Here is a 25,125-nt window from a genome sequence, read left to right as displayed (position 1 = left end):
CAGGCCAGGAACGGCGAACTAGCCTTCCGTGTGCAACAGAGGCCCATTTCAGCAGTCCCATCCTGATGACACTCACTTAGGCAGGAGGTTGATCCTGTCGGACGGCTTGTCATTCTGCTAACAACCAGGCCGGATTAGGCTGTCCTGGGCGGGCAAGCATCCTCTTTACCCCCTCAGTGCACCTTGCTCGTTCTCCCCAAAGCTGCTCACTCTGACGGGCACCCTGTCCCTTCATCACGGGAAATGCAAGTAGCTGAGTCTCCTGCTAGCCCTCCAAACAAACTCTGTGGTTGTTGGCAGTGGGAGCCGATACCAACAACAGGTCCTCTGTCACCCGCGTCCTTTTCAAGAAGTGGGGGAGGGCTGTCAAGGAGGAGGAGTGGCAAGTGTCCAGGCTGTTGGGTAAGGGCCAGAGAGAAAGAAACTATTGTTACAATCCTTACTTCCCCCACTGTTGCGGAGGGGACTGTGAACGAAAGAGCACTCTGGCTTCAGCCTGCTGTTCCAGGGGCACAGACAGGGCAAAAGGCAGGGCACAAAGCCAGCCACAGCAGGGCAGGGATAAAGGGCTGCTCAGCCCAGCTGATGACAGACCACTGTCTGTTAGCCTGAGGGCAGGTGGATGGTCCCGGTGTCCTGGAGTCGCCCACCGGACACGTGTGCGTGCATGTGCTCTCCAGCGCTCCCTTTCTCTCGCTCCCATTCTCCCCCTCAAGGACCTCTCAGTTCTGGAAACCAAAGTTCTGAATGGGAAATTTAGATGCTCAGGAGTGGAAAGTGCTACTGATTTGCATATCTCTCACAAGAGAGGCCTGAAAAGAGTAAAAAGTGGTTTACAATAGTGGGAAGAAGCATGTTTCTCAGTTCAAGAGAGGAAAAGTCTTTGCTTGACCAGAGATGGGACTCTTTCCAAGAGTTCTGAACTGACTGCAGTTTTCTCCTGAAATTCAAGTCTAAGGCAAAAAAAAAAAAAAAAAAAAAGCAAATTATAGCCTTCAGGAACCTCTGGATGTTTCCACAAACTAGTCCCTGAAGATTGTGGAGGTGCTTAGAAGACATGGAATTTGCGTAGAGAAAACTTAAAACGGATTGTCCTTTGTCTCTGATAGGAAAAGGACACGCACGGGCACGTGTCCATGAGGAGCTCTTTGCAAAAATTTCTTAAGATGGCCGTTCCCAGAAGACAAGGCTGAGGTAGCCAGGGTCCTGCTTAGTTCTCAGAAATGGTCTTCTTATGATAAGTGCTCCTTATACAGTTCTCCCTGGGGCATTATGGTGACAGGGATCGTGGTCACCACCTGATTCTGAAACACAAATCTTTTGATTCTTTCAAACACCCAGAGGAAGATAAGCAGGATACTGACATACTGGATCCAGGCAAACTTTATCATTTCCCAGAATCCTGGTAGATAAGTACAGCCAGTTAAGGAGTCACAGATGATATTTTCTAAGTGGAAGTTAAGCCAAAGGTTTAGTTTAGACAGGAAATGGCAAAAATGTTTCAAATGCCCTTATGATAAAAGGGACGATAGAAGATTATTAATACATACATATGGATGATTCTGGTCTGAAGAATCGTCCAGAGATATGAAGAGGAAATGAGGTTGTTTTTTTTGTTTGTTTGTTTTTTGTCCCTGCACGAACAGCAGACGGAGTCGTTTAAGCAATTTCCAATCTGAGGCTTCCCATATCTGTCCCTTCTTGGGACAAGGGAGGCACTTTCCTGTTTTTGAAACTGAGCTACTATGGCTCTTTAACAGAAAGGATATGAAATTACTTCCACTGGGTACCGGATGATGGCGTTAATCACAAATGGAGCCTCGGCGGCCCTTCCCACCAGCCAGATGGGGTTGGAGTCCATCAGGATGGTGGTTACTGCAACACAAGCAGGAGTTAAATCAATCCATGAATGGTCTCTGAATAAAATAATAAGGACTATCAAAGTACTCTTTGACCCCTCATGCAAATTCTGCACATCAGAACTTTTCCCAAAAAAATGACTCAGAAGGAAAGAGAATTGACTGCAAAGCTGCTCACAAATTATTTGTTGAAACACTTGTCAAAATATTTATGTTACAAACTTGGAACCGTCCGTGTGTTCTTCCACTGTTGAATGGCTAAGCAAAGGAATACTATGCTACCACTAAAAATAATACCAATTAAAACTTTGTAGTAGCGCGGGGAAATATTTACATTACGAAGTACAAAAAAAAAAAGTTGGATCCTAAAATGTTTTATAAACTATGATAAGAGCTGTATAAAAAAAATCTGCATATGGACAAAGACTGGAAGGAATAAAGAAAGAAAAGTTGTAGATGAGTGTTTTTGTTTTAACATTCCTCTGGTTTGGGAATAATGCCACCAGTGTATTACAAAAATTCAGGAAGAAGTACTGGGATTGCGGTCCTCACAACTTGATAAATGTGTGTGGGTGGTATCTACGATGTCCGGCTGCCACGTAATGCTTCAGATGCCTTTAGAGGAAACCTCAGACGGCCAACCAGACCAATGTGCTGAGTCAAGCACACACACTGGCCCGAGAGCCTTTCCTCTGTGAGGGATGGACACGCTCAGCGTTCCAGCCAGAACGCCGGGCCCCCTGCTCTACTTCAGCTGCTTATTTGGGGGTAAGTCAGTCACATTCCCTACTTCTAGCTGAAAGCCAGGGTTAGCAATTTGTCTTTGGCTCCTTTTACAAGTGTGGTGGGGGAGCAACTCAATTAGGCGTTTACAGAAAAAAAGAAATCCATCAAGCTAGTGATCAATAAACATGGGACATAAATGAGCACTCACCTGCTGGACGTTAAGGGTAGCAGTGGCAGGGGCGGGGTGCGGGGTCTTTAGATCAGGAGGAAAAGGACAGACCCTGGGTAGCCTGTCCCCCTCCCATCACTGAGTAGTCACTGGCTTGGACATTTTTATCATGACAAGAGCTCCAATTGTGGTTTTGTCCAATGTTCCCACTGACCTGGAAGGTCCTGGAGAAGCAGCTGAATGCATTGTACCCATGACTCACCATTCCTGTCCCGGTAAGCGGCAACAATGTGGGTGAGGTCATAGTCACGGGCAAAAGGGCTGGTCCCGTTGATTACAGACACCTGGGATGTGGCAGGAGGGTGTGGAGTGAGCCCCCAGCCACTTTTCCACTCATCCTTCTCTCCTCCCACCCACCCACAGCTGAGACTGGCCTCTCGTGCATGGTGGCCTGCTCAGGCATCAGTAACCCTTTCTTCAAGGATGGATGACCTCCTGTGCAACAATTTTTTCTAATGTTTATTTATTTTTGAGAGAGAGAGAGAGTGGGAGGGGCAGAGAGAGGGAGACACAGAATCTGAAGCAGGCTCCAGGCTCTGAGCTGTTAGGACAGAACCCGATATGGGGCTCGAACTCATGAACTGCGAGATCATGACCTGAGCTGAAGTCGGCCGCTTAACCGACTGAGCCACCCCAATAATTTAAATCATCTATGTTCAGTCTTCCCTTTTGCAGGGATAGAAACAGGGGTCAATATCCACCTTTCACAGGTTTTACAGCTAGTTATAAAATACCCCTCTCTATTCCAAGGGGAGCAGTAATTCCTTACATTTTTTAAGGAGACCATATTTTCAACCCCTTTGTCTTTTTCTTGCTCTTCCTTGAATGCTCTGTAATTTATCTCTTTTAAGTGTAGAAACGGAAATAGGATAAAGTACAAATAATAAACATCTGATCCTTTGACGAAGGAAACGATCTCCTGCCTTCTAATATCACATTCCTGTTGACATATGCTACTATATAAACCTTCATATAAAATGTTTATATCTTGGGGTGCCTGGGTGGCTCAGTCGGTTGAGTGTCAGACTCAGCTGCAGTCTTCAGCACCGTGTTGGGTTCTGTGCTGAGCCGACGTTGCTGAGCGTGCCTGGGATTCTCTCCCTCTCTCTCTCTCTGCCCCTCCCCTGCTGGTGTATGCCTGCTCTCTCTCTCTCTCTCTCAAAATAAATAAGCTTAAAAAAAAAAGGTTTATATCTTATAGTCCCCCTCCTTTTCTTTTTTTTAACTTATATTGATTATGGCTAAAGTGACCATAAATACATTTATCTGGAACAGTCCTGGTTTATGCCTGTAATAACTGATAACACTGAATTTCATTTTCAAAAGTAGAGCAGCCCACCTTACGTGGCCCCCCATGTGGTAAAAGAAAGGTTAGTCATGAGCGATCATATGCACGAGTTCCAGCCCCGGAGAGACAGTTCGTGGTTCTGTTATTTACAAGCAGCAGGATTTGGGGAAAATTCCTTAGTCTCTATCCGCCCCAGTTTCCTCATGTGTGAAAGGAGAGTTCAGTCTTTCAACAAATCTGTCTGAGCGCTTTCAGTGTGCCAGGCCCTGTTTTAGGTACTGGAGTGACAGTATAGAAGATGTCAGTGCTTTTGCCACTGGGGAAAAACAGCTAGCAAAGAACTGAAAACAGATCTTCGATATTTCCAGTGGAAGTACAGAAAAGAAATCTGGGTGTGGAGTAGTGGGCAGGGAGGAGAATGAGTGTCAGGGAAGGACTGTGCTCAGGGATATTCCAGCAGGGACCCGAATGCAGTAGCAGAGCAGGCTGTGTGGACACTTGGCAGAGGGAAAGGCCAAGTGCATAACCTGGGGGGGCGGGGGGGCAGGAACTTCCTTTTGCAGGCTTGAGGAACAGCAAGAGGGCCCGTGTGGCTAGAAAGCAGCCAGGGGGACCGCGATAGGACAAGAGGCTGGAGAGCTGGGAAATGACAGGAGCAGGCGTCTCACGAGGCTGCTGTCATGATTCAATGAGATGATATATTTAAACCTCTTAACGCAGGGCTGGCATATGTTATGTGCTTAATAAACGGTGGTTACTACGATTCCCCCAGTGTTTTACACGAACTGCAAAACACCGCTTGGAATATGCCGTGTGTGTGCACACGGGCACCCAAAAACAACACGCAGTTTAGTTCTTAAAGACACATCCCCCCCCTCTTTTTAGATACAAATACAGGTGTATCTGTCTCTATGTTTTGAAAGAATTCATGGCAAGAATTCCTCAGAAATCCTCTTCTGTGCCACCCACAGAAAAATGCTATTTCCAACTTTCATGTCCTCCCTCTTCAAAGAACTGGGGAAACGGTAACAGAGAGAAACAAAAGAGGTGGACAGTAAAAAGCACCCTTACGTTGTACCGAACGTCGAGGCCACCGCAGCTTAGGGGATGCTTCTGCTGCAGCCTCAGGTCTCCGTTCACATAGAGCTGGGACCCTGGCACAGCAAAGGAGGACTGGAGAAACGCCATGCTCTGCATCACGAATGTCGACATCCTCTGAAATCATCACAAGGAGAGACGATAGCCATTTCAGTCACATCGGAAGGCTCTGCGTTCCCAGCATCCCTGTCTGTGGTTGCTGCCTACTAGTCCCTTAAACACCAGGGTTAGCCATGCAGGAAGCACCCCGCCCAGAAAACCCTCTGAGCGTCTTAGCAGCTCACCTACATTAATAGGACCCCAATGAGAAGCATTCGATTTCCCTCAATTAAACCCCAAACTACACCTCATAAGAGAGCCTTGTGCAGCGTGAGTTTTCCTAGAGATCAGGGAGAGGGCTCCGTTCTATTAAAAGACAAAAGGGAGGGGACGGGCTGCCGCAAGGAATGGACTCACGTGCAATCGGTAGGAGAAAGTCAAGATGAGCTGCACACCAAGAACATGTTCCGTGGACTGCAGAGGAAGCTCCAGTTTAAAATGTAACACGTCCATTTTCCCATCCTGGTTCTTGTCTTCTTCTCGAGTCTAGGAAACCCAAAGAGGGCCAGTGACCCTGGTCCTTAATGAGTCTGGGAAGAAGCCACTGTTGTACACGTGACCCATTCCTTTGCTATTCACAGGATTTATCTCCCCCACCAAAAGAAACAAAGGAATAAATGGGTATAAATGGATCAATATCAGGGAAAGAGACGCCATGTGCGTGGCCCCTGAGCTTTCGTACTAGTGCTTCTCAAACTGAAGAGGAGCTTGAAGCGGCAAGATCAACAGCACCGGGATGGCATTTTTCTTTTTTCGTTGTCTCCTTTGATCTTTTTGGTTTGTTGTGCTGCTGGCGTGTTCTTTTTTCTTTGGAAACACATCTTGAGTTTACATGGAATATTTAAATAGCACATTAGAATTGCCTTCTGCTTCTCTAGAAGTCAGCTTTTTATTTTTATTTAAAAAAATTTTTTTAATGTTTATTTAGTTTTGAGACAGAGAGAGACAGAGCATGAGCAGGGAAGGGGCAGAGAGAGAGGGAGACACAGAATGTGAAGCAGGCTCCAGGCTCCGAGCTGTCAGCACAGAGCCCGACGCGAGGTTCGAACTCACAAACTATGAGATCATGACCTGAGCCGAAGTCGGGCGCTCAACCGACTGAGCCACCCAGGCGCCCCTAGAAGTCAGCTTTTTAAAATAGAAAAAAGGGGAGCTGGGTGGCTCAGTCGGTTGAGCATCCGACTCTGGCTCAGGTCATGATCTCACAGTTTGTGAGTTCGAGCCTCGCATCAGGCTCTGTGCTGTCAGTGCGGAGCCTGCTTCCGATCCTCTGTCTCCCTCTCTCTCTGCCCCTCCCCTGCTTGTACTCTTGCTCTCTCTCTCAAAAGTAAAATAAACATTAAAAAAATTGTTTTAAATAGAAAAGAAATGCATCTTCCTCGTTACGCATTCCCCCAAACAGACTCAGAAGAAAACCACCGAGCTCTACTTATACTTTGTTTAACCACGAGCGTCTTTGCTTTAGACTATCGATACTGGACCTCGTTCTCATCATTGATGTCGGGGCTTGGAAGCTGAGTGCCTCTTTTAGTACCAATCAACACAATGAAAAAGGAAGCTATGTAAAATCAGTGAGGCATTAAAACTACACAGATGATTTACAAATTATGGACATGCAAGTAGGGAAAACAGAGACCTAAGGAAGGAAAAAGGCAAATGACGGCTCATAAAAAATACCAGAATCCGGCCTCACCTCCCATAGTCCCACCCCATAGTGACCCTAAAATGAGTAACCGGGAAGATGGTCACTGAAATAAGATCACTGTGACACGATTCCTTGGCACAGCTCTGGATCCTGTTGCTACAAGTGACCCTTTTCCCCTGTAGGTCCTCAGAAAGATTCTACTATGGTATATCAACATTCTCATCTGCATGCTCTGTGAACACATTCATTTTGCTTTCTGCCATTACTACCATGCAAGGAAGAGATTCTTTGTTCTTTTTCGGGCTACTACGGTTGTTTGAGATGAAGCCAGCTCAGTTTTCAGGACCTTTCAATCATGTCTTTCCTTCTAGACAATAATGTCCTTATCCTAGGCCTTGTGACAGAGAAGCCTACCCTCTCTCTCTTCTGTCGGATTCTGTTTTCTCTGTCCTGTTCCATCAGCTTCACAGGTGTAGGGGAGAGATATCTGTTACAAGGCTGGCGATCAAGTCGCTGAAGCAATGAGGTATTAGCAATTTTGAGTAGGATGGGGAACAGGCTGCCTTGTCTTCCAGTGAATTTTCTTTGGTTGGGAAGACTGGCGAGACAAAGTCGCGTTAACTGTATGTAGCGGACCCCTGCCTTCTGGATCTTAGGATTGGAGAGGAAGACAAAGATCAAACGTCTCCACTTGCAGGACAGGAGAGTGGCTGGGATGAGTTGCTAGAAGAATCCAGACCCCAACACAGTGTGGGGGGGACAGAAATGCATTTTTTATTTGATCTTTACAATAAAGACTGAGGGAAGCAGAGCGAGTATTATCCCCACTGTATGGATGAGAAAATTGAGGTTCAGGGAGATGGAGGGGTTTGTTATGTGTGGCTAGTAGTGGTAAAGACTGGATTTGAAACCTCATCTTTGACTTAGAATCTCGTCCTCTTTCTAGGACTAAAACGCCCAGACTTAAAAAACCAAACACTCAAGGGGAAAACGTTGGGTAGGACAAATCTTTTTGCAAAAAGCCAGCATCAAAGTTTGTAAGTCTGTGTTCTGTCTGTGCACACACTTCTGCTTCAAGTTCACACAGGACAGGGATCTGACACCGGGGAATAATTTAGTGTCTGCCTGTTAAATTCACACGTTACTTTGTCAAGTATTTTTTTAGGCGCCTACTAGGTGCCAGGCACTGTCGGGTGCTGGGAATATAATGGCAACCAAAACAGATGAACTCCTTACCCTAATGGCGCTTTTGTTCCTGGCCAGGGAGGCAGAAGATAAATCAATAAACAAATAAATGTGGTAAGTGCCACAAAGAGAGATAAAATAGGCTGAAGTGAAAGAATGACAGGGTAGGATTTCACAGCCATTTTTTACAGGAAATTTTCAGGAATATCTGACTGTGGGAGGCTGGAATGAAGTGAGGTGATGAGGCACAGAAATATCTGGGGTAAGAGTGATCCCTGCTGACAAAGTTCACCCGCTCCGCGCTGTGCGCTGTGTGCAAAGTGGGTCAGTGCTTAAGGGAGCGACGAGGCCAGTGCCGCCGAGTGGGTGAGGAGGGAGGCGGAGGCTGAGGCCAAGGCAGCAGGGGGGTGAACGAATGATGTATGCACTGCATCTCCCACAAGTGCCCGCCGCCAGGTCCGGCTGTCACCCCCGCAGGGTGGGCAGGGTGGGCTGCATTTTTGTGCCAGCACTTGGACCACTGATGACATCCACCATTTCATTCCGCTGAGTTCAAATCAAGCTTAACACATGTGCAACAGGTCTAAAGGCAGGCATTCAGAGAGCTAATACTTCTTTAACACAAGTTCAAGGCTAGTATCTAAAAGCCAATTGGTGTGTTTGGCTGAGAGAATTCATAAATTACACCAGTACCTTATTTTTACAAGGCATATGTGCAATTTGAAGCAATTTGTATATCCATTGATTGTCCCATCTGATTCCTCTGCATACCTCAGCTACAGTAAAAATTAGCAATAATTAAAAAGAGCTCTTTACAGTATTACATTGAGGCTAAGAAAGGGTATGGGACCCAGTGACAGAACTGGGGCTAGGACTTAGATTTACAGGCTCTATTTAGTGCTCCTTCTACAATAGCCCACAAGAACCTTAATTTCAGGGGCGCCTGGGTGGCTCGGTCCGTTAAGCGTCTGACTTCGACTCAGGTCATGATCTCACAGTTTGTGGGTTTGAGCCCCACATCAGGCTTTGCACTGATGGTGTGGAGCCTGCTTTAGATTCTGTGACTCCCTCTCTCTCTGCCCCTCCCCCACTCTCTCTCTCTCTGTCTCTCAAAAAAATAAATAAACATTATAAACTTTTTTAAAAAAAGAACCCTAATTTTAAAGATTTCTGGTGGTTAAAGCAGGATAATCCTTTAGGATATATGTGAAATCAATACAAATATACTAGATGAGATAAATGCAGGCATTGGTAGGTTTAGTCAATTCTCATCAGTGTGCCTAGATCCATCTGGGGCCAATCAGGAAGACAGAAACAAAAGTAAACAATAACTTTAACAGAGGGAGTGTAGTACAGGGAATAATTAGTAACAAAGGTATTAGAGGATCAGAAAGGCAGGAGGGGAGTACCAAGTTAGGGTGACGGCAGGAAGCAGCACCACACCTAGGTCTGCAGAAGGAAGGGAAGAGGCTGGCATTACCTCAAGGAGCTGGGACCCAGACCTCAGGAGCCTGGAAGAAAGAACCCACCAGAGGGAATCAATAAGGCTGGAGACTTCTTCCTTCGGTTTGCTTAACCCGGGCAATGGTTCTTCCCTCTGGTTGCAGTTTCAAGTTTTCTCCCACTCTCAGAAGTAAGCTCATCATGCCTCCTACAGGCCGAGCCTCACAGAGAGCCAGTGGGCAAAGGAGGATGTGGTTTTCAGCAACTCAGCAGGACAAGGCAGGGTGGAGGAGGATGGGTGTGGAGCGGAACAAGACCCACTGACATGCACACCACCTGACTGTGAGAGTTGCTGTAAATTTAATCACCGCCATTACTTCTGGAGGGCTCCAACTTGTAACAATTTCCCCATCGGAGATTCTATAGTATTGATGGCTTGTTGGAATTTTGTTAGGCCCGTTTGCTTTCATACTTTTTAATTCTTTCATATCATATTCTTTCATCAAAGGTTAATTTATTAATTTTTTTCAAAGGATTTTATGTTTAAGTAATCTCTATACCCAATGTGGGGCTCAAACTCACGATCAAGAGTTGCATGGCTTACCAACTGAGCGAGCCAGGCGCCCCAAGTTTAATTTTTTAGTGTATACCAGTGTCCATTGTGCTGTATTACTTGTCATCATTAGGTGTTTCATTTTTTTCTTTTAATGTTGAAAATATTCTTTGGCACAGTCTTTCGGTCTCCAGCAAAGTAGGGACCAATACTTTATGGCCCCTAGACTCATCAAATCCTTGCTACCTGCATTTCAATGAACCTAAGATACCAACAATTATAAAATGCACCATTACTTTATATCCTAGCACCTATTATATGGGCACCTGGATGGCTTGGTCAGTTGAGTGTCTGACTCTTGATTTTCACTCAGGTCATGATCCCAGGATCGTGGAATTGAGGCCGACGTCAGGCTCGGTGCTGAGTGTGAAGCCTGCTTAAGATTCTCTCTCTCTCTGCCCCTCTTCCCTGCTCACCCACTCTCTCTCAAATAAAACAATATATATGTATATACTTATTTATATATATGTACATACATATATATGTACATTGTTATATATATATATATAATATACATGTATATACATATACATATATATACATAATAAATTGATCTAGGGATTCCTAAAACTTCTTTACATTTTGATACTCTTGCATCACTTTGTGACTCAATGTTAGCCATGCTTTTCTATGTAATTTTGTCTTCTGGTAAAATATTTTTAAAAAATTTTTTAACGTTTATTCATTTTTGAGAGACAGAGAGAGAGACAGAGTGTGAGTGGGGAGGGGAGAGAGAGAGGGAGACACAGAATCCGAAGCAGGCTTCAGACTCTGAGATGTCAGCACAGAGCCTGATGCAGGGTTCCAACTCACCAACCACAAGATCATGACCTGAGCCAAAGTCAGACGCTTAACCGACTGAGCCATCCAGGCGCCCCAATAAATTTTTTTTTCTGATAAAATATTTTTTAAAAATTAACTAAAATCCATTGGTCTGGGCTCTTAAGCAGGCTTTAAAATTATGGGGCGCTCTGGTGGTTCAGTTAGTTGAACATCCAACTCTTGGTTTCAGCTCAGGTCATGATCCCAGCCCCGCGTTGGGCTCTATGCTCAGCATGGAGCCTGCTTAAAATTAGCCTCTCTCTCTCCCTCTGCCCCTCTTCCCAGCTCACACGCGTGCTCTCTCTCTCTCTCTCCCTCAAATACAAATTTTAAAAGTTATGTAGAGCTAGCCTATTTTTAAGTGCCTCTTGAACCTTCCAAATGGCCAACATTTGGTTCTCAGGGTTAAGATAATGTTTAACTATTGTTGCTGGGGTTTTCTTTCAAGATGCCGTTGTCCCTTCTGGAAGTTTTGACCCTGGCACATCTGATGTTTGCACATGGGTAGGCAATGAGGACTATGCCAAGCCTGTCTCCCAGCAGCAGCTATTGTAAGATACCTTAGAGAGGACAGATTTTGATTTGAGAGATGTGAAAACAAAATGGGTATCTCAGATGCATGATGCTCTCCACTCACCTTCCTGAATCCCTTTATAGCCTTCAGCCCCCATATTCCATGGGTCCACACATGCCTTAAAGAGCTAAGTCACCTTTACCTTATTGAAGAGAGAGGTCACCCTGTGCTTTTTTTTTCCTTCTGTCATTAGCAACAATAGCAACAACAAGAAACTCAGACTTTGAAAGCATAGGGACTTTAGAGATGCCATGCAAGGTGATCTGACCAAAAGGAGAAGCAAGGCCGTTTCTGACTGCTGAGGCATTTTCCCAAATTAGCAACCACAAAGCCACTCCCCAGCATTTGGTCAAACCTTGACCTAAAACCACTGCTTCCCTAGTGTATTACCATAAGATCACCCATCTGCTTTAAAACAAAACTGAGACTTAGTTCACATATGATAAAATATACAATTCAGTAGATTTTAGGATATTCAAAAGTTGTGCAGCTATGACCACTATCTAAGTTCCAATTTCAAAATATTTTCTTCATCCAGAAAAGGAACCCCAAGCACATGAGTCACTACCCATCTCTCCCCTCCCCCAATTCCCCAAGCCTGTGGAATCCTAATTTCTGTCTCTACAGATTTGTCTATTCTGAACATTTAATATAAATGGAATCATACGCTGTGCTGTTTTGTGGTTGGATTCTTTCACTTAGCATGTTTTGAAGGTTCATCCACGCTGAACCTTCCTTTCTGTGGTTGAATAATGTTCCATTGTATGGCTATAACACATTTCATTTATCCATTCATTTGTTGATGGACATTTGGGTTGGGTTTTTTGCTATTAGAAATAAAGCCTCTATGAACATTTGTGCATGAGTTTTTGTGTAGCTATAGGTCTTCAATTCTCTTGGGTACACATATACCTAGGCATGGAGGTGCTAGAAAATACGATAATTCTAGTTTAACTTTTTGAGGAACTGCAAACTATTTTCCAAAGCGGCTGTGTCACTTTATATACTTAGCAGCTGTTATTGTTTTTGGTTTGTTTTTGCCTTACTTGGGCACTTTCTAAATTTTTTCCTTTAAAAATTGTTGTCATTATAGTCTAAATATCTGGAATATGTATTACACTCTTATCGTACAAAATTTAAAAGGTAAAAGGGTATACAGCAAAAGAATATATAGTGAAAAAGTTTCTCTCCCATCCTAACCTTAGCTACTTAATTCCTTCCACAGAGCAATCAATGTTGTGTCTTTTGAATCCTTCCAGAGAAAGAACATGCATGTGTGTATATGTGTATACAACCACACACACATATGTTGCTATTTTTTCTATTATTTTTATATCAATGGAAGCTTACAATATATAATTTTTGGTTTGTGTACTTACCAATTTCTTTTGGAGGCAATTCAATATACAGAGATCCACTTCATTAAAAAAATAGCTAGGGGTGCCTGGGTGGCTCAGTTCGTTGAGCGTCTGACTCTTGATGTCAACTCAGGTCATGATCTCACAGTTGGTGGGCTCGAGCCCCGTGTCAAACCTGCTTTAGAGTGTAGCCTGCTTGGGATTCTTTCTTCCTCTTTCTCTGTCCCTCCCCAACTTGTGTGTGTGCATGCATGCACTCTCTCTCTCTAATAATAATAATAATAATAATAATAATAATAATAAACAACTTAGGGGCGCCTGGGTGGCTCAGTTGGTTGAGCATCCGACTTTGGCTCAGGTCATGGTCTCACGGTTTATGAGTTCGAGCCCTGCGTTGGGCTCTGTGCTGACAGCTCAGAGCCTGGAGCTTGCTTCAGATTCTGTATCTTCCCCTGTCTCTGTCCCTCCCCCCGTTCACACTCTGTCTCTCTCTCTCTCTCTCTCTCTCTCAAAAATAAACAAATATTTTTAAAAAATTAAAAAAATAACTTAAAAAAATAGCTATGCCGGGCACCTGGGCTCAGTTAGTTAAGCCTAGTACTCTTGATTTTGGCTGTCAAGATCTCATGATTCTTGAGATTGAGCCCAGGATGGAGCTTGCTTGGGAGTCTCTCTCTGCCCTTCCCCCACTTGCACAGGAACTCTCTCTCAAACTAAATAAACTTTAAAAAAAAAAAAAAAGCTATGCAACATTCCACTGGGCAGATGTACCACAATTTCTTTGCTGAGTCTTCTATTACTACATGGGTTGTTTACCTAATTACAAACAATGCTGCAATAAGCAACATTTTACATAACTCGTTTCACATGTGTGCACAAACCTAGGGTACCTGGCTGGAAATGGAAGCAGGCTTGAAGCAGGCCTGAAACAGGCCTGTACATCTGTAATTTTGATAAATAAGGACATGTATTCCTTCAAAGAGGTTGTTCCAATCTACACTCCCATCAGTGGCATACGAAAGTGCTCACACACTTCCCTATGTCTTGACCACGGTGTTGTCACACTTCAATTTTTGCCTATTTGATAGATTAAAAAATGGCATCTCAATATATTCTTTGCATTTCTCTAATCGTGCGTGTGATTTCATATATTTAAGAGTCAAATGTGTTTCCTTTTCTCTGAACTGTTTACATTCTTTGTTTTTCTAGTGGGTGCTTGGTCTTTTAATTATAGATCTGTAGGCACTTTATGTTAGGGAAAGGAGCTTTTTACAAGTGATACAAATAATAAAACTTTTTCCTAGTTGTCATTTGTGTTTTGACTGTGCTTATGGTTTTACCATGCCAATAGTTTTAAAAAATTATTTTTATTTTTATAGAGTTGAATTTACCCAAAAGTTTCTTTTATGGCTTCTAGATTTAATGTCACACTTCGAATAACCTTTCCTATTCCAAGATATAAAAGCTTTCGCCCACCATTTGTTTCATTACTTTTATTATTTCATTAAAATTTTTTTTCATGTTTATTTTTGACAGAGAAAGACAGAATATGAGTGGAGGAGGGGCCAAGGGAGGGGAGACACCGACTCTGAAGCAGGCTCCAGGCTCTGAGCTGTCAGCACAGAGCCTGACGCGGGGCTCCAACTCACGAACCGTGAGATCATGACCTGAGCCGAAGTTGGAGGCTTAACCGACTGAGCCACCCAGGTGCCCCTTATTTCACATTTTAAATTGAATTTTTATCTGTCTGGACTTTAATTCTGGTGTAGAGTCTGAGCCCTGGCTCCATTTTAACTTTTTCCATATGGCTTCCCAGTTGTCCCTACACCATTTTATTTTGTAAGTCAGCTTTCGTCACTGATTTAAAATGCCACCTTTATGATATATGAGTCCTTTTCTATACTTTTTATACAAGTTCTTCAAACCACACTGCTTTACTTATTATGGCCTTAACGTATAGTTTATTATCTGATAGAGCTATTCTCCTTGTATTACCCTTCTCTTTGTCCTAGAGTTTCTGTCTATCCCTCCAAACTGTTATGTTTTCATTGAAAATGCATTGAAAGTATAGATTAACCAAGGGAGAAGAGGTATCTTTATGATGTTGAATTTTCCTATCCAAGAGTATGACAGAAATCACCATTCTTTTGATCTCTTTTGTGTCATTCACCAGTCTTTTTATTTACATAGATCTTGTACATTTCTTGTTAAGCTTATTCCTAATGAGTTTATTTGTTGAGTTGCTGTTGAGATCTGTACTTGCACTATATCTTCTAGCTCATTGATTTATATCTTATGATTGGAAATTATTCTCAAACCAAGGGCTCAGCTAGAATGAAGCAAATCATTTACTGAGAAAGAACACAGATGACATACTCATAGATTACTTATAGACACTGGCCTGGAATGGAGGGAAAAGAAAGACTAGGAAAAAGGAGCTTTGGCTTTGTGTTACATAGTGTAAAATTACCTGGTATTAAAAAGGATTAATAGTTCTGGGCACCATAAAAATAAGAGATTGTCTTGGTTTCGTGGATGAAAAACTGGCGAAGCAGGGGGAACATGAGCAGTGCTGTGGAGGGAGTAGTTTCCGGTTACAGAGATAAGAGCCTCGCTAACTAGCAGTCAGTTGGGGAAGCCAGTCAGTTGGTGGATGAACAAATGAATAAAACCTAATGTTGTATCCTCGTTTTCATGATTATTTTTAAGTTTTCCTAATTAATTCTTAGACTCAAGTAACCAGGGAGTATGATAGAGAGGAATACACAAATGTGATGAAAAAAATCTTCTACCAAAAACCTAAAAGACAGGGAATACTAATCTAAAGTAAAACGAGCAAGTTAATTTTTTGTTTGGAATAAACAACGCTTTTGCTTCCACTTTTGGAAAGTAATCACATGCATGTGGAACACGAGAAATACAGTGGGTATACAGTGAAAAGTAAGCACATCTTGACACAGCCTCTCATCCATAGTCACCCTTCTCCACAGGCATTATCATCTCCAGTAAGAATAAAAATGGGCAACATGTAATGATTAGTGAGGAGTTACTGAAGGAGATTTATCTCCTACTCCAGTTCTATGTTTTAAAATCAATTTTTTAATCCCATCTGGTAATTTTTTTATGTTTTTATTATTTATTTTTGAGAGAGGGAGAATGCAATTTGGAAACAGATATGGGGAAGGGACAGAGATAGAGGCAGACAGAGAATCCAAAGCGGGCTCCATGCTGAGAGCAGAGAGCCCGATGTGGGGCTCCAACCCACCAACTGTGAGATCATGACCTGAGCCGATGTCTGACGCCTAACCGACTGAGCCTCCCAGATGCCTCTAAAATTAATTTAAAATACCTGATCATTTAAAGAATCAAACGTGTTCAACAATGTTTGTTACAAAACGCAGCAGACTTCCAGCCCCATGGCAAATATTTTCATCTCATTTACTGATTATGTAGAAATGTATCTCCATGTCTTTAAATAACATTGGCACAGGCACTTCTGTATTTCTCAGTGTTGGGCATTCTCTATTGACTTGCCACAAGGAGAGATGAAAGGTTAGTTTTCTGCCCTCCACTCCTCAACTGAGTTTAACTCTCATTTTGGGTAGTCAATCTATATTCAGTGTTCCCATAATTATGACTAAGTAAATCCTTTACCTTTCTCCTTTTTCCTTACTTCTTATTTCACTGGATTTAGTAATTATTTCCTTGGTTAGTTTTATGTTTACTGATACAATTTCAACAAACAGCTTGTATTCCAATTCCTCACAATTTGATGTTTAAAGGTGCAAGATTTACTCAAAATCTTGTTCACTGCAGTATTCTAACAGGGAAAAAGTAAAAGCACATCAAACATTCACCAAGAGAGAATTGTTAAATCCATTACAGTTATTCCATATTGTGAAATACTATGCAGATTTTAAAAAGAATAAGGTTAATTAACAAGTATACATATGCCTAACATGTACCTTTAATTTTGTCATTATATATACTTGTAATTCTTTAATATTTTACAATGAGCATGCATGTTTACCACCAGAAAAAAAAAATGAAAATTTAAAGTAATCAGAAAAAAACAATCTGAATTCATATTTTGTTTGTTGTTATTCATATGTCCAATCAGATTAAAAAAATTTTGGGGGTAAAGAAATTCAACTTTGGAAGAAGAAAAAATAGAATTTTTATACTTCTAAAGGAAAATGTTTTCAGAAAATGAGCAGAAAGGGGGTGAATGTAGAGGAAACACTCATCCTGAACCAAATACTAAATTACAGACAGTAAAATGTTTCCTTTTCATCCTGGACAGCTGCAAAATGGAGCAGCAGCCACCCTTACAAATCCAGGGAGGCGGGACTGGGCCCCGCACATTCTGGGGAGGTCGCTTGACCAATGAGCGCCTCGGCTTCCACGTGTCAAGTCTGCATTAAAAATGCATGCCCTTGCCGGTCTCTGGGGCGATGCACAAATGCAGCGACACAGTGGGGTAATTAATAAGAACACCTTTCGGCCTTTGTGATTCATAAAGGAATTTTCGCGACCACTCATCCATCAGGCCAGGCCCACGGAAATGACGGGGACGAGACACAGGCTATCCCCAGGCTTCGGGTCTCTGTGTAGGACACATGCTAACAGCAGTGGCTAACTTTCTTGGGGTTGCGGACTGCTTGAAGTCAAATGAGTCAACAGAGTCACTTCCCGGGAAATTAAACATATACACAGGCCAATGTGCCTGTGTACACAATTTTCGTGGGTTCACGACCCTTAAGACCCAAGCTGGGCTTCCCCAGGCCGGGCCCGCTCACCCTCCCCCCGCCACCCTCTCCCAGTCCCGGTGGGCCTCTAGGCCTGAGGGAGAACCACTTACCGAAACCAGCGGGACGCGCAGGTGATCCCCCTGCAGTCGGTTGAAGGCGGGGAACGTGCTCCAGGCCAGGAACCCGCCGTGATCGGGTCCCAGCAGGGCCACGAGAAGCACCTGGTGCTGGAAGCGCACGGTCGGCTGCTCTTCGTAGCTGCTCCGCTTCAGCCAAAGCCCTGAGATAGAGAGGGCAATGGGGAGGTCACGAAGGCGGGCACCGGCACAGCGGGCCGCGGGGAACTGTGCGCTCAGCGGCCGCGGGCAAGCTCACCGTGGCTCCGGAAGGCCACCAGCAGCGGCGGGATGTACGTGAGCACGGCGGCCAGCAGCAGGAACAACGCGGCCTTGGAGCAGAGCCCCGCGCGGTAACCGCGCTCCACCGGATGAGAGAAAAGCTCGTAGAGCGCCATGAACTCCGCGCGGAGTCCAGCCCCTTGTCCTGGAGCCCTCGCGGTTCCAGAGGAAGGACCAAGTTTGGCTTCTCCTGGTTGCCATAGCCTTGGTCTCCACGGCAACGGACGGCGCAGAGAAAGGAACCAATAGCAAGGACGCGGGGCCTTGGTAGGGGTGGGGCTAAGAGGGGGCGGTGCCCGTTGGTGGGCGTTAGACCTCCTTTCGGCCTTACGTTCCTTTTCCAAACGCTAAGTGGAAAAAGGGTATTTCCGAGCCCAGAATCGTCGCCATCCCCTATGTTAATACTTGCGCAAAACAGGATTTTCCTAAAAGTTGACTTGAAGTAACTACCTGCTTATGTGTCAACTGTTAATCCCCAATGTTGTGCATACTTAAGTCCAATCAGTCACAGCACACTATACATTACAGGAAAACACAAATGTGGCTGTAGTTCTGGCGGTGGCCCCGCTAAGACCAAAGCCAGGTCCCTTTGTCTCCAAAATTTGTTGCTTTCACTATACTCCGTAACAGGACAGAGAACGGGACACAAATCTCTGAGATCTTCGAGGGATAAAAGATAATTACTACATGGTTCTCGGCTATACTTCATTACCTTATACTGGGTACAAGCTTCGCCACCGGTTTTAAGGGAAGCTGGGGTCCTCCACAGAGATGACACTGGCTCATCACTTAATTGAATGCTTCCACCACTATCACCACCGCTCCCCGCCCCCCCCCCCCCCCAGCCAGTATTTCGTGGCAGAAGGAGGCCCTGAAGGATCACATTGCAGTTCCAAAAGGTAGTGTGTTCAGAGAAAAATCCAGTAGTTGATGCCTCTATTTTGAAGGCAACCTAGAAATGTCTTTTAGATGAAGAGAATAGCTGAGATCCTAACAACACAGACACCTGAGAGGTCAAGACATGAACATTTGGGAAAACTATCCAGGGTCCTCCCCATAGTCTAAGATGACAATAACAGCCATAAGATTTTGACATATATGGTCTGGTACTACTCATCCTTGCTTTAAAACTTTTCTGAGCAATCCCTATCCAAATAATACCAGTATTCTTCACAGAACTAGAACAAACAATCCTAAAATTTGTATGGAGCCCGAAAAGACCTCAAACAGCCAAAGCGATACTGAAAAAGAAAACCAAAGCTGGAGGCATCACAATTCCAGACTTCAAGCCATACTACAAAGCTGTAATCATCAAGACGGTATGATACTGGCACAAGAACAGACACAATGGAACAGAATAGAGAACCCAGAAATGGACCCACAAACATATGGCCAGCTAATCTTTGACAAAGCAGAAAAGAATATCCAATGGAAAAAAGACAGTCTCTTCAGCAAACAGTGTTGGGAAAACTGGACTGCAACGTGCAGAAGAATGAACTTGGAGCAGTTTCTTACACCATACATAAAAATAAACTCAAAATGGATGAAAGACCTAAATGTAAGACAGGAAGCCATCAAAATCCTAGAGGAGAAAACAGGCAACAACTTCTTTGACCTCGGCTGCAGAAACTTCTTGACATGTTTCCAGAGGCAAGGAAAACAAAAGCAAAAATGAACTATTTGGACCTCATTAAGATAAAAAGCTTCTGCACAGAAAAGGAAACAATCAGTAAAACTAAAAGGCAACCGACAGAATGGGAGAAGGTATTTGCAAATGACATATCAGATAGTTAGTATCCAAAATCTATAAAGAACTTAATCAAACTCAGCACCCAAAAACACAAATAATCCAGTGAAGAAATGGGCAAAAGACACGAATAGACACTTTTCCAAAGAAGACATCCAGACGGCCAACTGACACATGAAAAAATGCTCAACATCACTCATCATCAGGGAAATACAAATCAAAACCACAGTGAGATACCACCTCACCCCTGTCAGAATGGCTAACGTGAACAACTCAGGCAACCACAGATGTTGGCGAGGATGCAGAGAAAGAGGATCTCTTTTGCACTGCTGGTGGGAATGCAAGCTGGTGCAGCCACTCTTGAATGTATATATGTATACAATGGAATATTACTTGGTGATCCAAGAGAATGAAATCTTGCCATTTATAACAATGTAGATGGAACTAGAGTGTATTATTCCAAGCGAAATAAGTCAGTCAGAGAAAGATAAGTAGCATATGATTTCACTAATATGTGGAATTTAAGATACAAAACAAATGGACATAAGGGAAGGGAAACAAAAATAACATAAAAACAGAAAGGAAAACAAACCATAAGCGACTCTTAAATACAGAGAACAAACTGAGGGTTGCTGGTGGGGTGTTGGGTAGGAGGATAGGCTAAATGAGCAAGGGACATTAAGGAGGACACTTGTTGGGGTGAGCACTAGGCGTTACATGTAAGTGATGAATCACTAAATTCTATTCCTGAAATTATTATTATGCTATATGTTAACTAATTTGGATTTAAAATTTAAAAAAAAACCTTTTCTGGGGTGGCAACACTGCTCTTAAATACAGCAATTGTACGGCTGAAATCTATATTATGATTCTGACATTATACTATATCTGTGATTTAAGTGAATGACTTTCATTTATTTAAATAACTATTAAAGCCATATGATTTCATTCATGTGTGGAACTTAAAAAATGAAACAAAATAACAAAGGGGGAAAAAAAGAGACAACCCAAAAAACAGACTTTTAACTATATAAACAAACAGGTGGTTACCAGAGGGGAGGTGGGTGGGGGGATGGGTGAGATGGGTGAAGTACACTTACCTTCATGAGCACTGAGTAATGTATAGAATTGTTGAATCACTATATTGCATACCTGAAACTAATATAACACTGTATGTTAACATCACTGAAATAAATAACTAAATAAATAAATAAATAAATAAATAACCATTCAAATAAGACTCCAGAATAGATGGTTCTAGTTGCCTCCTGAGGGTGGCTCTACACTGAGGAAGAGGTGTTTGCCTTCAAAGTTCCTTCTTTCAACAGAAGGAAACACAAACTGTAGCTAGTGTCAGCTTAGTCACAGTTGAAACACAGGGAGGTGACTGCTGAGAATTTAGGTGTATGAAGTACCTCCCCTGGGATGCCATGAGCTTTGCAAAAGTATTTAATAATAATGGATACAAGGGGCGCCTGGGTGGCTCAGTTGGTTAAGCAACTGACTTCAGCTCAGGTCATGATCTCACGGCTTCTGAGTTCCAGTCCCATCTCAGGCTCTGTGGTGAGAGCTCGGAGCCTGGAGCCTGCTTTGGATTCTGTGTCTCCCTCGCTCTCTGCCCCTCCCCTGCTCATGCTCTATCTCTCTAAAAAATAAACAAACATTAAAAAATTAAAAAAAAATCATAATGGATACAAACATTTACTCTTTGATTCCATGATTTGAAGCAGCTAGTTTTTGTGGTTTAAGGAATGTGAGTTTTTAAAAATGCTCAAGGTCTGTGTATATTGTGCCATTTTCATATATTTGTAACTGAGACCGGAGTTTTCAGTTTCCATTTCCCTAATTGTCTCATGTTTCATACACTTTACCTTAAGGACAAAGACAGTTGTTCTCTTAAAGCTACACATTTTGACCATGTTCTAATCTTTTCTAGAAGCTCTCATTCAGGGTTATCTTGAAAAAGTTTCAAATGACAAAATGTTTGCTTCAAGGCTTTCCAACATTCCTTTCACCAGTATTTATTTATATTGCTTCCCAATTCCCTCTTCCAACCCAGCCTCTGTTTCTATCTATTAAGGGAAGTTTACTCTTTGGAAAATGTACCCTTCTCTCTGAAACATAAGATTCAGATTCTCTGTGAAGTCTTTCTTGATAAACCTCACTTGGTTTTGTGTTGGCCTCCATGGCATTAGCCATCTCTCAACATTCATGTTCACATACCTCTCCAATATTTGCCATTTATTCTGCATGTTTTATATGTCTGTTAATATGTAATTGCACATTTTCCTTATCCTATTTTTTCTTTTGACTCACCTTTTCAACTTGTCACCCCCTCAATGAAGGCATTCAGTATTTTCAGAACATTCAGTAAGCTAAGTATAATGGCCTGATAGGTAAAGAAGGTGATGTATATCATCAGGGCAGATCGAAGAAGCCAATTAGAATAGTGAACCGGAAAAGGACATTATCAAGAAAGTAGGTAAACTAGAAGAGAGAAAGTGCACATTAGTGAGACCATCAAGTTACATGCCTGTAAGTTGGTGAGTGATGGCATCTTTCCCTCAAGAAGTAAACACTAAGGTCTTCCAGGTGCAACATGGTATACGCAGGCCTTGGATTAGAACAAAATGACCTGCTCTGTAAAAGGAAGCAGGGGTCTTCAGTCTAATTTCTTAATTTTTTTTTTTAACGTTTATTCACTTCTTGAGAGAGACAGAGTGTGAGCAGGGCAGGGGGCAGAGAGAGAGGGAGACACAGAATCCGAAGCAGGCTCCAGGCTCTGACCTGTCAGCACAGAGCCCGATGTGGGGCTTGAAATCACGGACTGTGAGATCATGACCTGAGCCAAAGTCAGATGCTCAACTGACTGAGCCACCCAGGCGCCCTTCAGTCTAATTTATAACCCCTCCACTGATTCCCTGATTATCAGATGGTGAACATCCACCTTCATTCCTCAGTGTTTAATTCTATTTGTAAAATAGGTATTTTCACTTTTTTTTCCACTTACCCTCTAGCTGATCTCATCCAGTTCAATAACTTTAAATACTTTTCTCTTGAATTTGAGAGACTCATTGATCTATTCACCTACTCCACAACTGCACTTGGATGTGTCTCTTGGGCATCTCAGACTCAATACAGCCAAAACCAAACCTTGATTCTCATGCCCTCCCCCCCTCAAAGCTGGCTCCACCCTATTTCAGTAAATGGCAATTCCATCCTTGCAAAGTGCTTGACTTTGGCTTTCCCTCACACTTCATATCCAATCTATCATCAATTGTGTCAGCTGTACCTTCAAAATATATCTAGAATACAACTGCTTTCCACCACCTCCACAGACACCATCTTGGTTTAGGCCAACATTGTCTTCTACCTGGACTATCACCATAGCCTTATCTGTTCCCCTGGCTGCCATTCTCAACCTCTTACAGTCTACAAAGAAGCTAGCCTGATCACTTCAAAAGGAAAGCCATAACATGTCACACCTCTGCTAAAAAAAAAAACCTCCACTGACTTTTTTTTTAAGTTAAACAAATTTTTGTTTTTCATGTTCATTTGAGAGAGAGACAGACAGAGAGAGAGCATGAGCGGGGGAGGGGCAGAGAGAGAGACACAGAATCCGAAGCAGGCGCCAGGCTCTGAGCTGTCAGCACAGATCCCAACGCAGGGCTCAAACTCACGAACTGTGAGATAATGACAAGAGCCGAAGTCAGACACTTAACCGACTTAGTCACCCAGGCGCCCCCTCTCCATTGGCTTCTCATTTCGTTCTAAATAAGATCCAAAATTCTTCACGAGGAATTCAAAGCTCAACACAGTTTTGTTATAGATCTCTTTGATCTCATTTTCTAACACACTCCCCCTTGTTTAGTCAGCTCCAGCCACAAGGGCTTCCTTCCTGTTGCTAGAATATGCCAACCACTTCACCTATTTAGCATTCTATTCTACCATCACTCTTGTCAGCAACCCTGCTTTATTTTCTAAACAGCACCTACCATTACCTGACACATTTATTTTTTGTCTTGTCCCATGAGAATGCAAACTCCATGGGAGCAAGAAGTGTTGTCTGTTCTGTTCACTGCTTTTCCCTAACACCTAGAACAGTGCTCCTGATTGCAACAGTAATAATTTCTAGGTATGAAATTCAAAGGATTTTTCACTTCATTAGAAGAAAACAAGCAAACAAAAATCTATTTTGGTTGCTCAGACATTCAATCTTAAAATAACCAAAATACTTCTAGAATGAAGCTAGATTCCACAGCACCCATCAGGAATTACAACTGCAGGAAATGCTGAATGACAATGTTCAAACATACAAGCCTTTCAGATGCATCAGAATCACAAGCACATGGCAAGGATCATGTGCCCAATTAAATGAATATTCTTATTAATATTCATCAGCTCATAAACAGATGTTGACCCTGAGCAGACTGTCCTGATGACTCTGCTAGCAAGAAAGGAATGACATCACTGGAGAACCTCCAGGCATATGCTCAGGCAGGTGACACACACACACATACACACAGCCTACGCTGTGATTGCTGAACTGCCATAGAAACCTGTCTTATGACCAACCCTCAGGGGAATTCTCCCAGCCTGACAATCACCTCTAACTCCTCTGCAGTTAACGTTCAGGGGTCTGTTTGTGATCAGTGCGATGTTACCTTCAAATGCATAATTGTGATACCTTTTCTTAAATGTTTACTCATTTATTCATGAATAAAGGAAGGAAATGGAATTTCTTTAAATTCCATTTCTTGGTCCATGACAACCTAGTATGGCTGTCTCTAATATTGAACCCGCAGCTTGTCATCAGTACCTCTCCTCACCCAATCCCCTCAAACTAGTCACACTCCCTGTATGGAGCCCCCAACCTGTTACCAAACAATATTCCCAGACTGTCAATGCCCTAAACAGACTCCCCTCGCCGTCACCAACCACCAGAGACTCTTCTTCTGGCATTCACACCGCCAAAATCCCTCCCCTTGTCATCAATGAGACTTCCCTCATGAAAAGTCCTCTATAAGAGCCCTGTTCTATCGGCCAGACCCCCAAACTCCTCTTCCCGTTACGAACGGCCACCGAGACCCCACTCCTGTTACCAGCTCCCGACATCAATTCTTTCCCAGTCACCAAAACCCCTCAAACACGGTCCTGTAGCCACCGTCGTCATCCCACTTCCCCCGGTAGCCCCTCGCAGAGCCATCTCCTGCCCCGCCTCCTTGAGTGTGGCCCAGCTCGCAGGCTGCCTTCCTGGCTAGGAGTGCCGGAAGCCCCGCCCCCAGCCGGT

At 43.3% G+C, this 25,125-nt stretch overlaps 1 protein-coding gene across 4 annotated transcripts; it reads right to left on the bottom strand.

The window, feature by feature from the left end:
• Window positions 1-943: 943 nt before the first annotated feature.
• Window positions 944-25,090, bottom strand: TMEM231 (transmembrane protein 231). Of its 4 annotated transcripts, none has more exons than XM_053211068.1 (9): window positions 22,846-25,090; window positions 22,369-22,475; window positions 20,936-20,993; window positions 17,801-17,970; window positions 5,657-5,785; window positions 5,174-5,317; window positions 3,017-3,098; window positions 1,759-1,875; window positions 944-1,402 (listed from the first exon to the last, which is right to left on the bottom strand). In XM_053211068.1, coding segments are annotated over exons 2-9 (726 nt in total). In that variant the 5' UTR covers window positions 22,393-22,475; window positions 22,846-25,090; the 3' UTR covers window positions 944-1,400. The 4 variants fall into 4 exon arrangements, 3 of the variants coding, with proteins under 3 accessions (XP_053067043.1, XP_053067044.1, XP_053067042.1); XM_053211069.1 differs by having other exon boundaries at window positions 22,369-22,449; XM_053211067.1 differs by lacking the exons at window positions 20,936-20,993; window positions 22,369-22,475; window positions 22,846-25,090 and adding an exon at window positions 18,066-20,787.
• Between the last annotated feature and the right edge of the window lie 35 nt (window positions 25,091-25,125).

This window comes from Acinonyx jubatus, chromosome E2 (assembly GCF_027475565.1).
Source record: "Acinonyx jubatus isolate Ajub_Pintada_27869175 chromosome E2, VMU_Ajub_asm_v1.0, whole genome shotgun sequence".
Lineage (NCBI taxonomy): Eukaryota > Metazoa > Chordata > Mammalia > Carnivora > Felidae > Acinonyx > Acinonyx jubatus.
This window is presented reverse-complemented; position numbering and strand designations above follow the sequence as displayed.